Source organism: Perognathus longimembris, chromosome 1 (assembly GCF_023159225.1).
Source record: "Perognathus longimembris pacificus isolate PPM17 chromosome 1, ASM2315922v1, whole genome shotgun sequence".
NCBI lineage: Eukaryota > Metazoa > Chordata > Mammalia > Rodentia > Heteromyidae > Perognathus > Perognathus longimembris.
In genome coordinates this window covers 3,448,253-3,462,203 of record NC_063161.1, presented here as the reverse complement: position 1 = coordinate 3,462,203, position 13,951 = coordinate 3,448,253, and the positions used below count along the sequence as shown (strand labels likewise).

Below are 13,951 nucleotides of genomic sequence, written 5' to 3'. Positions count from 1 at the left end.
AGAATGTTCTGTAGGATCCATGGTTCACATCTCAGATACCTGTGGCTTCTCACCCTGCCTCCCCGCCTCCCGGCAGTGTGAGTTTGCTCCGAATGTCTTCCCGGAGCAGCTCAGCTGAGCGTAAAGCGCGACCGTTTCTTTTCTCCTGGTTCAAGGTCAAAGGACTCGGCAAGGTCACTTTCTTCGAAGTCCTCGCCCCTTGATGTGTGGATGCAGAACCAGCCCTCCCTCCGTGGGTGTGTCTGTCCTGATGGCTTCTTATCTTCAGCATACTAGTCCTGACGAGCCACGGCCCACTCCGAGCTAGGACCTCACCCTGTGGATTAGGGGGGCAGCCCCCGGGGTGGGGGCGGCGCGGAGGACCCCTCTCCGGTGGAGGGTGTCACGGGAGGCCGGGCGCGTCTGAAGGGGCCCCTTGCGGGGTGGGCATGTCATTCGAGGCTCCCGGGGGCACCCGTGGGGGGGCCGGCTGGAGAGGGAGCTGCTGCTGGAACGTGGGAACCCCCCCCCCCGCCCCGTCGTTCTCCTCCGGGCTTCTGGAATCATCTGGGGGCCTCACTTTTCACGTGGCCGCGTGTGGCCCCCGTCACAGGAGTCGGGGCCCGGCGTGCGGTCAGCCGAGGGCACAGGGGTCAGAGTGGTTTTTGCCGGGCGCTCACGTCTGAAATCCTAGCTCCTCAAGAGGCTGAGATCGGAGGCCCCAGGCTTGAAGCCGACCCCGGGCGGGAAAGTCCATGAGACTCCTGTCTCCAGTGAGCCACTCAAAACCAGCCGGACGTGGAGCGGTGGCAAAAGTGGTAGAGTGCTAGCCTCGAGCAGAAAAGCTCAAGGACCGTGCCCAAGCCCCGAGTTCAAGCCCCAGGACGGGCTACAAAACAAGATAAAGATGAACTTTGCCCTAGGTTCCCGTGTGCCTCGGTGGTAGGGCGTCCGCCTAGCCGTGCTGTCGGGCCCTGGGCTCCATCCCCAAGGCAACGGTCCTGCAGAGCGGGGCGCTGGACCGGAGCTGTGGCTCAGGTGAGTGGCAGAGCGCTAGACTTGAGCGAAGAAGTCAAACAAGAGTTCAAGCCCCAGGACCCACGCAGGAAAAAGAGAAAGCTCACCTCGGCAGAGAGGAAGCCGCCGCGTGGAGGGGGGCTCGCCCCTCCCTGGTCTGGGTCTCCTGTGAAGTCCAGGAGGTCAAGGTGGCCTCCGGGAAGATGAGAGGCGGGCAGCAGGGCTCTGGGGTGCGGGGACGGGCAGAACCAGAACCAAACACAACCACGCAAACGGCAGGCGCCTTGGGCTCTAGAGGCGGGCGGCCCTGTCCTAACTCGGGGGAGCGAGCACTAGCGAGCGAGCCCCAGCCGTGGTCTTTCCACACATGAAGGGCTGTGTTGTCAATGAGAGCGACCCGTCCATCCGGTCCCGGAGACGGGAAAGGGCTGGCGGTCACGGAGGGACATTGTGGATAGCTTCCTGCTTGGAGCAGAGTCTACGGCTTGTGTCTTCTTGACCTGGGATCAGAGGATTGGGGCTCCCACCCCGGGATCCCCACGTGGAACTTCTCCCAGTATCTCCCTCGCCCTCTCTGTCTCTCCTCTCTGCAAACTACCAGAGAATGTGCGGCTCATCAAGTGTCTGGACTCTTACGTAAGGAATTGGAAAGAAAACATCAGAACCGAGCGCCAGAAACACCCTATCTCTCCTGATAACACAGCCTGGCTTTTTGTATGGGTGGTGGGGTGGGGTGGGAGGGTCAGAAAAGGGAAACCATAGGAGTGATCACAACTGGATTTTTTTTTTTTTTACCTTTTCTTGCCAAGAAACTCAGAACCAAGTTTCCATGTAGTAATTATCTCACTCTAGGTTTCTGGCACAGTTCTTCCGGGCTCCATGTGTTCTCTAAACAAGTTAAATTGCATATTAAAAAAATTACCCGTAAAAATTTCACTTGTCAAACACAGCATTCATTTTCTTAAAAACAAATCCTCAGAATCTGGGCGCTGTCATTTAGCTTTTCTACTTAACGCTTGGCACGCTACCATTTGGGTCATGGCTCTACGTCTGACATTCCTCTGGTGAATTCACTTCAAACCGCGACCCTCAGATCTCAGCCTCCTGAGCAGCTACGATTATAGACAGGAGCCAATGGGGATTTTTTTTAAGTTGATATATATATATATATATATATTTTTTTTTTCTTTTTGCAAATCCCAGGGCTTGAACTCAGGCCTGGGTGCTGTCCCTGAGCTTTTTTTTTATTTTTAACTCCCCTCAAGGCTAGCACTCTGCCACTTGAGCCACAGCTTCACTTCCAGTGGCTTTGAACCTCAAACCTGAGATCTCAGCCTTTTGAGTAGCCGGGATTACAGGCTTCAGCCTCCCGGCCAATGGGGAAGTTTTGAAAGGCGACATGAGGACGATTCCATGAATTACTTTACGTCACAGTTCTTGGCCACCAGGGCCAATCGCAAGGTGATGTCTGTCCAAGGTTGGACAGGCAGTGGCGGCAGGCATCCCCGCAGAAGTATGATCTGCGTAAGCCTGGGTGGCCTGTGGGAAGGGCTGAGGTCCCCGGGGACGGTTCCTGACACCCGGCCCTCATGGGTGAGACCTTCCTCCCCGTGTGGATTCTTGTGGGGCACACCTGGAAGTCACCGAGCCGGCCCCGCCCGTTTCCCAGTCTTGGGGCCACGTGTGGCTAAGATGGTGGCGCCTAACAACAACGCACAGCTGCTGCGAGTGTCTTTGGTGATAACCCGGAGGCGGCTCTGTGGGCGGTGACGCCCCGGCTCTTCGGCCCTTGATGGACAGCTCACCCCGCCCCTTCCTGCCGATCTTAGACCTGATTGGCTCCTGTGCCTTATATTAGTGGCACGCACTTCCCCAATAAACGAGATCTTGCGCCGACTTGACTCCCAGGCCGTCTGATTGTCCTCCGGTGAGGGAGGGCTGGGTGTGGGCGGCCTGCCGACCCTTCTCCTTTCTTGGCCCGCCCCAGTCGGGGTGTGCCTTCCCCATCTCTCCCGTGGGCCGGGGAGGGGGGCTAAAGACCCAACAGATTCTGACAACTTCCCCAGGGAACCCGCTGCTTCTAGGGGCAGCTCGTCTGCCGGGAGATGGGACCTCTGTCTGGACGCGTGCTGAGGGGCAGTACCCACTGGCCAGGCTTTACAGTGTGGACGCACTCAGCAAGGCAGTAGGAGAGGGGGAACAGTGAGCGTGGCGGCTCACGCCTGTAATCCCAGCTACTCAGGAGGCTGAGATCTGAGGGTCCCCGTTGGAAGCCAGCCTGGGCAGGAAAGTCTATGAGACTCTCGTTTCCAATTAACCACCAAAAGCCAGAAGTGGAGCTGTGGCTAAAGTGGCAGAGCGCCAGTCTTGAGTGGACAAGCCCAAGGACAGTGCCCAAGCCCTTGTGCTGGCACAAACCACACCACACTGGTAAGGCTATTACGAATTTGAACAAGTCAGCCTATAATACAAGAAGCACCCAGGTCCCATCGGGCAGGTCCACGCCCTGCCTCAGGGACCTTGAGGGGGGCCACTTGCCCTCTCTGTCCGTGCCGGTGCCCCGGTGTGCCCTCTGAGGCCCAGGGCAGATATGAGGGCCCGTGGATGCCTGTAACACGGTCCTCGTCCAGACAGTGCGGCGGAAGTGAACAGAATATGCAAGTGCACAGGCCACAGAGAGTCCCCCCAGGTCCCAGACGGAGACAGGAAGATCACTCGAACCCAGGATTTCAAGATCAGGCGGGTCGCCACAGCAAGACTCGGCCTGTCTAGAAATAAACGTTTTATTTTTTCAAAGGCATGTTTCATAAGCGTGCCTTGTGCATTTCTTTTCACAGGCTAAACCTAACCTTGTAACCAACACCCGCCATTAAAGCTGCCCCCCAGCTGTTCTTCGTGCTCTGCAGTGCCCCCTCCCCACCCCCGCCCCCATCAGTCCCTGACCTGCCACCCTCATCCTGAGATTCACTTACTATGTGAGGTTTCATCCCCTCCTGCACCCCTGCTCACTCTCTTGCTTGTTCAGAGCTGGTGCTCTACCACTTGAGCCATGTCTCTGGTCAGGCTTTTTGCTAGCTAGAGATGGGATTTTTCTGACTTTTCTACCTGGGTTTGGGAGATGGTCCAGGTCTCGGCCCCCTGGTAGCCAGGATTAGAGGCTGAGTCAGTGCTGCCTGACCCCCCTCAGCTTTTCAGCTGACAGCCTGTGAGCTGTGTGACTCCAGGGAGAGGGGGCTCATCTGCCATCCAGCCCACGGGCAGCACCGTGGGCCTTCTAGCAGTTCACGCCTAGGTGCGTGTGTGCACAGGGCACTCTGCCTGCCAGGGCTCTGCTGCCGGCGCTCCTGGTCTTCGTAGAAATCGATCCTGGCTCCAGGGCCCCCGTCCAGGAACTAGGAAGGCCCCGAGCCAGGCGCCCTCCACCCCGCCTGGCCCCAGGACTGGACTCTGGGGGGTCCAGCGAGCTCATCTTACCCCACTAGTGTCGGGAGGGGGGGTGGGTCGGCCTCCCTGACTGCGGAACTTCAAGGAAGGGGTGCGCCCGGCACCCCTGCGCCCAGGAGGGGGTGTCGGGGAGAGGTCAGGATCTGGTGGGGCTCTCGGGAGACGGTGGGCCCGGGAGGGGCGCGGGGCGCCGGCCGGAGGTCAGCTCCTTCCTCCCGGAGGAGCAGAGCCCGGGGACCGCGCGCGCGCCCCGGGCCTGGCGGCGGCTGCCCGAACGCCCGGCCGCCCGCAGCGGGTCCGCGGGCTTCGCTCGGCTGGAGCCGACCTCGGGTCCCCAGCGCGGCGGGCGGGGACGATCGCGGCTCCGCTCCCACCCCGGCGTGGCCGCCAGCCCCGCCCCCGCCCGCCGGGCTGAGGGGGGGGGGGTACCCCGGGGCGCCGCGGGGTGAGCGGCCCGAGGCCCCGCCCCGCCTCCGCCCCGCCCCCGCCCCCGGCCCCGCCCCCCGGGCGCGATAATTGAACCGCAAGGCAAGGCCCCGGGCCTCGGCCCGCCCCCGCCCTCAGGCCCCGCCCCAGGCCCCGCCCCGCCCCGCCCCGGCCCCGCCCCCACCCCGGCCTCGGCCCCGCCCCGCCCCCGGCCCCGCCCCGCCCCCCGGGCGCGATAATTGAACCGCACGGCAAGGCCCCGGGCCTCGGCCCGCCCCCGTCCCCAGGCCCCGCCCCACCCCCGCCCCAATGCCCCGCCCCCGGCCCCCAGGCCCCGCCCCCGGCCCCCCAGGCCCCGCCCCGCCCCCGGCCCCGCCCCGCCCCCCGGGCGCGATAATTGAACCGCACGGCGCGGCCCGGCCCCGCGTTGGCTGCCCGGGTCCCGCCGAGTGTGGAGCGCGCCGCCCGCCGCGCCTTTGTCCGCCACTCTCCGCCGCCCGCCGCCCGCCGCCCGCCGGCCCCATGGAGCGCGCCGCGCCCCGCAGCCCCGTCCCGCCGCCGCCGCTGCCGCTGCTGCTGCTCGGCGGCCTCTCGCTGCTGGCGGCCCGAGGTAGGGGCGCCCCGGACCCCCGCTCCGCTCCGCCGCCCGCCCCGCTCCGCCCCAAAAGTTTGCGCCGCGGGGTCCGGAGCGCTGCGCCCGCGCTCGTCGCCGGGATCCCCGCCTCTGAGCCCCCGGGCCCCCCGCCACTGCGCCCCCCGGGCCCCCCGCCGCTGCACCCTCGCTCGTCGCCGCTTCCCCCCGTAGTTGCGCCCCCGGGCCCCCCGCCACTTCGCCCCCCCGGGCCCCCAGTCACTGCGCCCCCCGGGCCCCCAGTCACTGCGCCCCCCGGGCTCCTCGCAGCTGCGGCCCCCGGGCCCCCAGTCACTGCGCCCCCGGGCTCCTCGCAGCTGCGGCCCCCGGGCCCCCAGTCACTGCGCCCCCCGGGCTCCTCGCAGCTGCGGCCCCCGGGCCCCCAGTCACTGCGCCCCCCGGGCTCCTCGCAGCTGCGGCCCCCGGGCCCCCAGTCACTGCGCCCCCGGGCTCCTCGCAGCTGCGGCCCCGGGCCCCCGCAGCTGCGCCCCCACCCCGCGGGCCCCCTCCGAGGCCCGGGCCTGGGTGGGAGGGCTTCGCTCCGGGAGCGGCGTGGGGGGTCTTGTCTCACGCCCGGGGTACCCCGTCCCTACCCTCCGACGGGACCGTGGCACCCCACGCGCGGGTCGGCACGCTGGAGGTCCGAGGCGCATGTGCCGGAGGTACAGCCAAGCCCTGGGGTGGGGTGTGGGGAAAGTAGAAGAGCAACCTGGAGGTTTTCAGGGTGTTGGGGGGACTTGCCGCCTCCCCCACCTGCCCACCGGGTCGCAGAGGGACCGAGGCAGTGAGCTGGCACAGGGGACAAGCCACTCCACCAGCCCTGTGGATCTGGGGTGCAGAGCCCCCCCCGAAGCCGGACCCTTCCCTTGCTCCCAGCCTCAGTGGGGGGGGGGGCCGGCGAGGGAGGGCCGCCCCTGCGCCCCTGGATCTTTGCAGCTGGGCCCAGAATCTGCAGACCCACTGGCCACCCCGCCCTCCCCCTCCTGCAGTCTTTTGTTTCCTGGGGTGCTCAGGTCCCCGACCACCCTCCCAATCTCAGGCTCTTTATCCCTAGTTTACTGGAGTTTCTTGTGAATTCTCTGAAGGTCCTCTTATCTCTTCCTTGGTCAAAGGTCACAGGTCCCAGATTCCCAGAGAGGCTTGGGAGGGCAGGGGTGGGGAGGCGGGGCTGCACCCAGGTGTGCCCCCTCCCCCAGGGCAGCAGGCCTGGAGCTGCAGATTGCTCTGCCTGTGGGGGTGTTGGGGTGCCACTGGTCAGGGAGGCACAGGGAAGACAGTGTTGTCTTGCAGAGTCGTGCCAGCCCCTGGGAGCTCATGGGGGGTCTCGCCCGGCCCTGTGTGTGAGGCCAGGCAGGAGGAGGGCCTTCTGGGGCAAGGGACATTCATGTCACCCAGGGAGAGGGGACCTTGGAGTGGGGGGTGGAGTCTCCTATTGGAAGTGCTGGAGAACAAGTCACGGGAAGCAGGTTCGGTTCAACTCTCCAGGGCCCGAGCCCCGGCATCCTCCGGGGTTACTGCCCCTCAGTCCTTCTTAGAAAGACTCCGGATCCTTTCTGACCCTTGAGTCTCAGGAGTTTAGTTTGGTGTGGCCTGGGAGGAGGGGCTGGCAGGAGACTGTCTGGTTTCTTGTTGCAAATGTGTGTGTGTGTGTGTCCCTGACCCCAAGAGAACTGGGGGGGGGATCCCCAAGGAAATCGTGACTTAAAACGGATCATGGAATGGGCCGACCATGAGCCCTGTTGCTAATCCACTGAGATGCATTTGGCCACTGATTTGCAGAGGGGCCCTGGGCTCTCCGGCCCAGGAGCAGGGCTAATCTGGCTTGTGTGCGTCCCTGCGTCCTGTGTCTGGCTGTCCTGTTGGGCTTTACCGAGTGCTGGGAAAGGCAGTTGTGTTTTCTCCAAGGCTTTCTTGGCCTCTCCTCTGGCTCCAGACAGTTTCCAACTGATTATAAAAAAAAAATCATGTTGGGAGGGAGAACAAAGGGAGAGCAGACTTGGCGCAGAAACATGTGGCCTGCGTCTCCGAGCCTGGAAGGTTCCCAGTCCGGACGAGGGGGGGCCCACGCAGCCCCTCCTGGCCTGCCTGAGACCTCCCAGCTTGAAGCTGCATGCCGCCCCTCTCAGTTGCCCTTTCTTTTTCCCGTCCCAGTACTGGGTCTTGAACTCAGGGCCTTGCACTCAACTTTTATGCTCCAAGCTGGTGCTCTGCCACTTGAACCACCCTTCTGCTCCCCGCGTCTGGGTGGTTCGTTGGAGACAGATCTGACGAACTTGTTTCCTGGGGCTAGCTCTTGAAGCTGGCCCGGGCCCTCTGCTGTGAGCCCTCTGCTGTCCTCCATGTCGTCCTTTCTCCTGGGCAGGACAGGATCTTTGTCCCCAAGACCACTCTGAAAGTTCTGCTGGTGCCGGGGTCCGAGGAGAAGGCCTGCCCTGTGGGGAGGGCCAGCAGAGGCCTTGGCTGGGGGGACCGCTGGGGGCCAGACCCCGCGCCTGGCGGGGAAGGAGACTCCCCCCGTAGGAGCTCCAGAACGACAAACCCGCACCTCCGCTGTGGCAGTCAGGAAAGGCATGGTGGAGGCGGCGGCGTGCAAATAGGGGCTGCGGAAGAAGCCACCTTGACTGGCTCTGTGGGCCCGGCTGAGCGCCGTCGGTGGGTGGAGGTGTTCCTGGCAGGGGGAAAGGACCGGCCGAAAGGCTAGGTTGGCAGAAGAAAAACAGGACATTTGGGGGAACTCACAGGCACCCCGCCCTGCCCCCCCTGCAGGGCAAGCCCCCCCCCCCCCCCAGCCCCGGAGAGCCAGGGCCAAGGTGCACGAGGCAGCTTTGCAGGTGACTTTTAGGACACTATTGCTAGCCGGGCACAGAGCAGTGTTGCCAGCACATTTTATGCCACAAAAGATATTTTCCCCTCTTTTGCAAAATAACCCAATAACAATTTGATTAATAAATGCTCTGGCAGGTCCTGGGTAGGCCTAGTCTCCAGAATGACCTCAGCTGTGGTCACAGAACAAAACAGCGCTGGAGGGGGAGAAGAGGGAGGGGGGGAGGGCAGCCACCCTGCCAGTTCCCTGAAACCAGAGCTGCTTTGGGTGGGGGGGGCGGCTGAGGGAGGGCAGCGGGTAAGGCTGAGTATCTATTGCGTGTGTGTGTGTGTGTGTGTCTCTCTCTCTCTCTCTCTCTCTCTCTCTCTCTCTCTCTCTCTCTCTGGGCACAGTGGGGGGCCTGTGCTGGGAGGACTTAGGAGAAGGGGCTGCTCCCCACCTCAGCGACTTACTTGACCGTTGTGCCGGAGTCTGCTTGGGCCTGCGTGGAGGGCCCGGCCTGCGCTGGGTGTTATTATATATAGCTGACGCCGTTCATGTGTGTAACTAGTAACCGACCCCGGGAGCAGGGGACCCAGCGTTGTTCCTGAACCCCCTTTTTGTCTGCAGCCTGTCACCTGTTTCTCGTTCGGGCTTGACAGTTCTCTCGGGACCCATTCTTGGCGGCCCGCAGTTTGGCCAGCTGCCATCAATCAGTGCTGCCTGTGGTTAGACCGACGGTAGAACCAGATGCCAGTCCAGCCAAGGTCTGTCCTCACGGCTGGCTCCCAGGCTAGTTCCTTTTCCCCTGCGGGGTCTGTGACACCCCATTGAGCCCACATACTGTGGCTCACAGAGGAGACACTGTCGGCAGAGGGATGGCATCCAGGCCCCGAGGTTAAGCCCCAGGAATGGCATACACACCCACACACGCACACACGCACGTGCACAGAGTCTCAGGCTGCTAAAGTCCATCTTCAGGGGGTGGAGTGGAGGCGCTGGGTTTCCCACAGGGAGCGGCGGGGGAAGGGAGGTCTAGAGGCCGAGCTGGGCTTGTTGGCCAGAGTGACCGGGAGCCGCCGCTTCCTGGATCTCTGCTGTCCTTGCCGGATCACCAACGATCTTTTCATTCCCTTCTTCACAGGCTTTGAGTGCTTGAGGCCGCCATAGGGCACAGTGTGCGCCTCTCCCCGTCTTCCTGGTGCTAAGTACAGGGTGGACCATGGATTGGTGCGAGGGCTGCGGCGTGCAGAGAACAGAGACTTTCCCAGGAAAGGGCCCAGAGCCGGAGGTGCATAGCCCTGAGTTCAAACCCCAGCACCAGCATGCACAAAGCAAAGAGAAAGGGCACAGAGCGATCGTGTGTGTGTGTGTGTGTGTGTGTGTGTGTGTGTGTGTGTGTGTGCGCGCGCGCACACACTTGTGTGCTGGGGGGCAGGGCTGGTGGCCATTAGCAAGAATGGCACGCCCAAGGTGGTCAGGGGAATGGAACCGGGGAGATATCACACCTGGAATCCCAGGCCCCCTTTGGCGCCGCAGGGGATGTTGTGCAAACGTGTGAGTATATAGAACGGCGAGACTATGTCTGGATGAGTGTGTGTGTGCGTGTGTGTGTGTGTGTGTGTAGGAATGTGTGCACCTCACAGGTGGCTGCCTGCACCCGAGCGGCAGAAGGACACTTCCCACCCTCTGGGATGTGCCCTCCGCCCCCTCTCCCTGCCTGCTTCCTTCTGGCCTCGCTGGGGAGCAGCTCGCAGCTGGGGTTGAGGGGGGACAGCGTCTGCTGTGGTTGGGGCGGGAAATGTCCTCCCTTCCGCACCCCAAGGCGCCAGGGATCGGAGGTGGGGTTGGAGACGGCGTCAGCCTCTCTGTCTCCCCCCTCTCTCCCCTCGGTATCTGATGCTTTCAGTCTCCGGCTGGCTCCCTCCCCCCCCGAGCCACGCCTCCCGCCCCTCCTGCAGGTATTTACATTAGCTCACCTTGCTTCCTTCTGAGGAGGCCAAATTGCCTGGAAGAGGTGGGCCCCGATTCCGTTGGCGTCTTGGTCACAGGAGCCCTGCTTTGGCTGGGATGCTCCCTGGACTCCATGGCGGCCCTTCCAGCTCCGCTGTGGTCTAGGAGAAGGGTACGGGCCCCGCCAGGGCGAGGGCCCGGCAGACACCAGCAAGCGGGCCTCGGGATCCCATTCAGATTCTGGAACATCCCTCTACCTGGGGAGGGTTTGCCCCTGAGCTGAGGATGCCTGGAGAATTGACCCTCCCCCCACCCCCACCCCCTGCCGTCCCTCTTCTTCCAGAGCTTTCCCCACTTTGGATTTGCTCAGTGAAGGCATTAAAACAAACAACACGCCATGCTGCTCACTCTTGCCTGCCATCCCAGCGAATCAGGAAGTGAAGGTGGAGAGGATTGCAGGCCAAAGCCAGCCCGGGCAGAAAGGCGTGTCTCCAAAATAACCAGCAGAAAGCAGCGGAGGAGACTTGGCTTACGTGGTAGAGCATGCCAGTTCAGTACGCAAGCAAGAGGCTCTGAGTTCAGCACTGGAAATCAATAAATAACCCCCCGGCCCCCAGTGTGGAGGGAAGGAGGCTGTCTCGGAAGCAAAGAGTCACCATTGGCCTGTGGGCCTGCCTTGAAACTCACTTGCTCCCCCTTCATTGTGTGGCAGCTTTTTGGGGGGAGTGTTGTCGGGCTAGTGCCCAGCGGAGGGTGGACCCCATCTCCCGAGGTGTGGAAGGGATCTTTAACCTGAACCGTGGTGCGGATCACGTGCGGACAGATCACGTGAAGCTGGGCACCGGTGGTACACATCTGTTTTCCCAGCCACCGCGGAGGCTCAGATCTGAAGCTCCTGGTTCAAAGCCAGCCCGAGCAGCAAAGTCCATGAGCTGCTTACCTCTAATTAGCCAGCAGAAAAGCTGGAGGAGGGTGCGTGGCTGAGGATTGACTCCCTCCTTAGCATCCCAGGTGCATCTGAACGCCAGGCAAAGCCCCAGGTGTTCATGGACGCGCGTGCAGGGCAATCCACCCACGCCTGGCTGCAAACATTCCACTGAGGGCCCGGCCGAACGTCCCCCCTCCCAGCCGCCTAGCCGTTTCCATAACCCTGCTCAGACCCCAGGCAACCTCTATTCCCACCAGAAGGTTTGTTGCCCCTCGCTGGGCCTCAGTAAACCTCGCCTGTAGAGCTAGAGACTCCAGCCTGTTCCTTTCTCCTCCGTTTTCCTGACAATGCAGGAAAGCCAAGCAAGAGTGCAAGGCCCTGAGTTCGAGCCCTAGGACTGGCACAAAAGACAAGTCATGTGGCTCTGATCTCCCTCTACACCAAGGGCAGGACCCCATTTCCTCTCAGTTCTCGGGAACAGCTGTGGGCAGCTGTCACAATGACCACACACGCCAGGCCCCATGGTCCGGTCAGCCCCGCATCTGCCGAGGCTGAATTCACCGAGAAGAAATGGACTTTCAGCCGCTGCCTCCGGTTACAAATGGTGTCGGAGGCCCTGGAGCTGAGCTGTGCAGGGCAGAGCTTCGGGTTGGTGTGTGTCTCTGGAAGAGAGGTGCGTGTGTGCATGGGGTGTCTGTGGGGTGGGGTGCAGAGCATTTGCTAGCCTGGGGGCTGGGGGTTCCTACAGTTTCTGTGGCCAGGAGACTCTCTCCCCCTCCCTCCCCGGCCCCTAGGCTACTGCCACCCTGCGAGGAGGTGTTGGTGTTGGTGTAGCTGGTTCAAGCCTAGCTAGTGGCTGGGGTGGATTTGTTTGCTCTGAGATGGAATCTCACTAGGTTAGGTTCTTCCAGGCTGGGCCTCTGGTCTCAAAGTCCTGGGCCAGCACAGCTTGGAGTTCTTGTGCCTGGCAAAGACGAGAATCCAGGCCAGTTGCAAACATCGTGACTGGGAAGTTGACTAGAAAAGAAATAGGGTAGAGTCCCCAGTGCCGTAAGCACATGGCACTTGTGTTCACTGTCAGCCATCTTCCAGGTCCAGAGTTGGCTTATGCACAGGATGGGGCAGGGGCCGGGGATAAAGGTGTGCACAGGTTGAGGCCTGTTCACAGGTGTGGCCGGGCTGGCCATTATCTCCTAAGTGGTTGAAGCTGTTTTCTCTAGAATGGAGGGATCTGGTTCCCCTGAGGGGATTTTAGGACGTTTCCTCCTTCGGGGGCGGCCTTTCCCGCCAGGCTCTGCTGTCTCTTGGGTGTTTCGGTCTCGTCGTAAGGGTGTTGTCATCTTTCAGCCCCGTCTTTCTTGGAACCCAGGCGGATGGCAGAGTGTCCCAGAGAGAATGGCTCAGAGCCAAGACAATTAGAAAAGAGAGGCGGAGACGTCAGGCTTTTCTCCTGCTTTCGGATAATGTGTGCAGTAAAAACGGTTTCCGTGGGCTGGAAGTGGGGTGTCTCTCGGGGTGAGAAACAGCATTAGCCTGTGGTATTTGAGGACTTAATAAGATCGCCTGGGAGAAATTGCTCCCCGGAGGCCCAGCTTTCCACGACAGCCCAGGAAGTCTTAATTACGGTATTTTTCTCTCAAAGACCTCACGATCCCATCCTCCATCTGAGGCCCCCTTTGCGTCCCCCGTGGCTCAGGGCTAGCTGCCGCCCGTCAAGGTTAACCTCCTGCCTCAACGTTCTAAGTAGCTGAGACTACAGGTGTGCACCTGCTAGGACAGTCTTCCACGGAGACCTGTGGTCGAAGGCTAGCCACACTTTACAATAGCAAAGGTCAAATCTTAGGGCTCTCAGATTTCCCATCGGATGACAAGAACCAGAGGTAAAATACCACGGTGGATGGGAGCGGTTGGTTTGGTTTTGTTTGTGCCGGTCCTAGACCTTGAACTCGGGGCCTGGACGCTGTCCCTGAGCTTTTTTTTTGCTCAAGGCTAGTGCTCTGCTGCTTGAGCCACAGGCTCCACTTCTGGCTTTTTGTGGTGGTTCATTGGGGAGGAGACTCAAGAACTTTCCTGCCCCAGCTGCCTTTGAACTGTGACCCTCACATCTTAGTCTCCTGAGTAGCCAGGATGTCAGGCGCGAGCCAGCAGAGGGTGCTGCTCCCCAGGGCAGTGACGGACAGGACAGGGCGTCCAGAGGGGATTTACCTACACGCTCGTAGTGTTGGTGAGCAGGGGACAGAGGCAGCCATGGTGATTGTGTGCGGGCCATGTAGGCTGGGTCCCCTAGTTTACACCTTCTGCGGGGCCGCTTGTTCTTCCCCATGGTGAGAATTGGAGGTGATCTGTGGCCCGGGCAGGGGAAGTGGGGTGGGAGATGGTGTTGCTCCTCTTCCAGGCAGGTTGTTTGTTTCCAAGGCTCGGGAGAGCTGGGTAGATCTCAGATCCTGGGGCTGGGCTGGTTCCCGGGGCCGGGCCCGCCAAGGTCCGGGTTCCGCTGGTCGGGGTTGGTTAGCGATGTCTTCCGAGGGTCTTCTCCCCTCCTTCTGTCTCATCACAGTCCAACCTGGCCAGAGTAAAGTACGAGGACAGCCGAGGAGGCCCGGGAAGGTGGACATAGCCCCCCACACTCTGTGAGTCAGGAGGCTTGGCTCTCGCTGCTCAGAACATCGGAGCCACATTCCAGGGCTATTCCAAGTTTCCAGGCTTAACTTCTGATTGTCCTGCTGAGAATAAAGTTCAAAGTCCCCCGCTCCCCAGCAAGAGTCCTTTC

General features: G+C 61.7%; 1 protein-coding gene across 1 annotated transcript in view; it reads left to right on the top strand.

Moving 5' to 3' along the window:
- The first annotated feature begins 5,388 nt into the window (after window positions 1-5,388).
- Window positions 5,389-13,951, top strand: part of Fbln1 (fibulin 1) — a 61,067-nt gene continuing 52,504 nt past the window's right edge. The window contains exon 1 of the mRNA XM_048339817.1: window positions 5,389-5,476. Within this exon, the coding sequence (XP_048195774.1) occupies window positions 5,389-5,476 (88 nt within the window). The remainder of the gene's footprint in view (window positions 5,477-13,951) is intronic.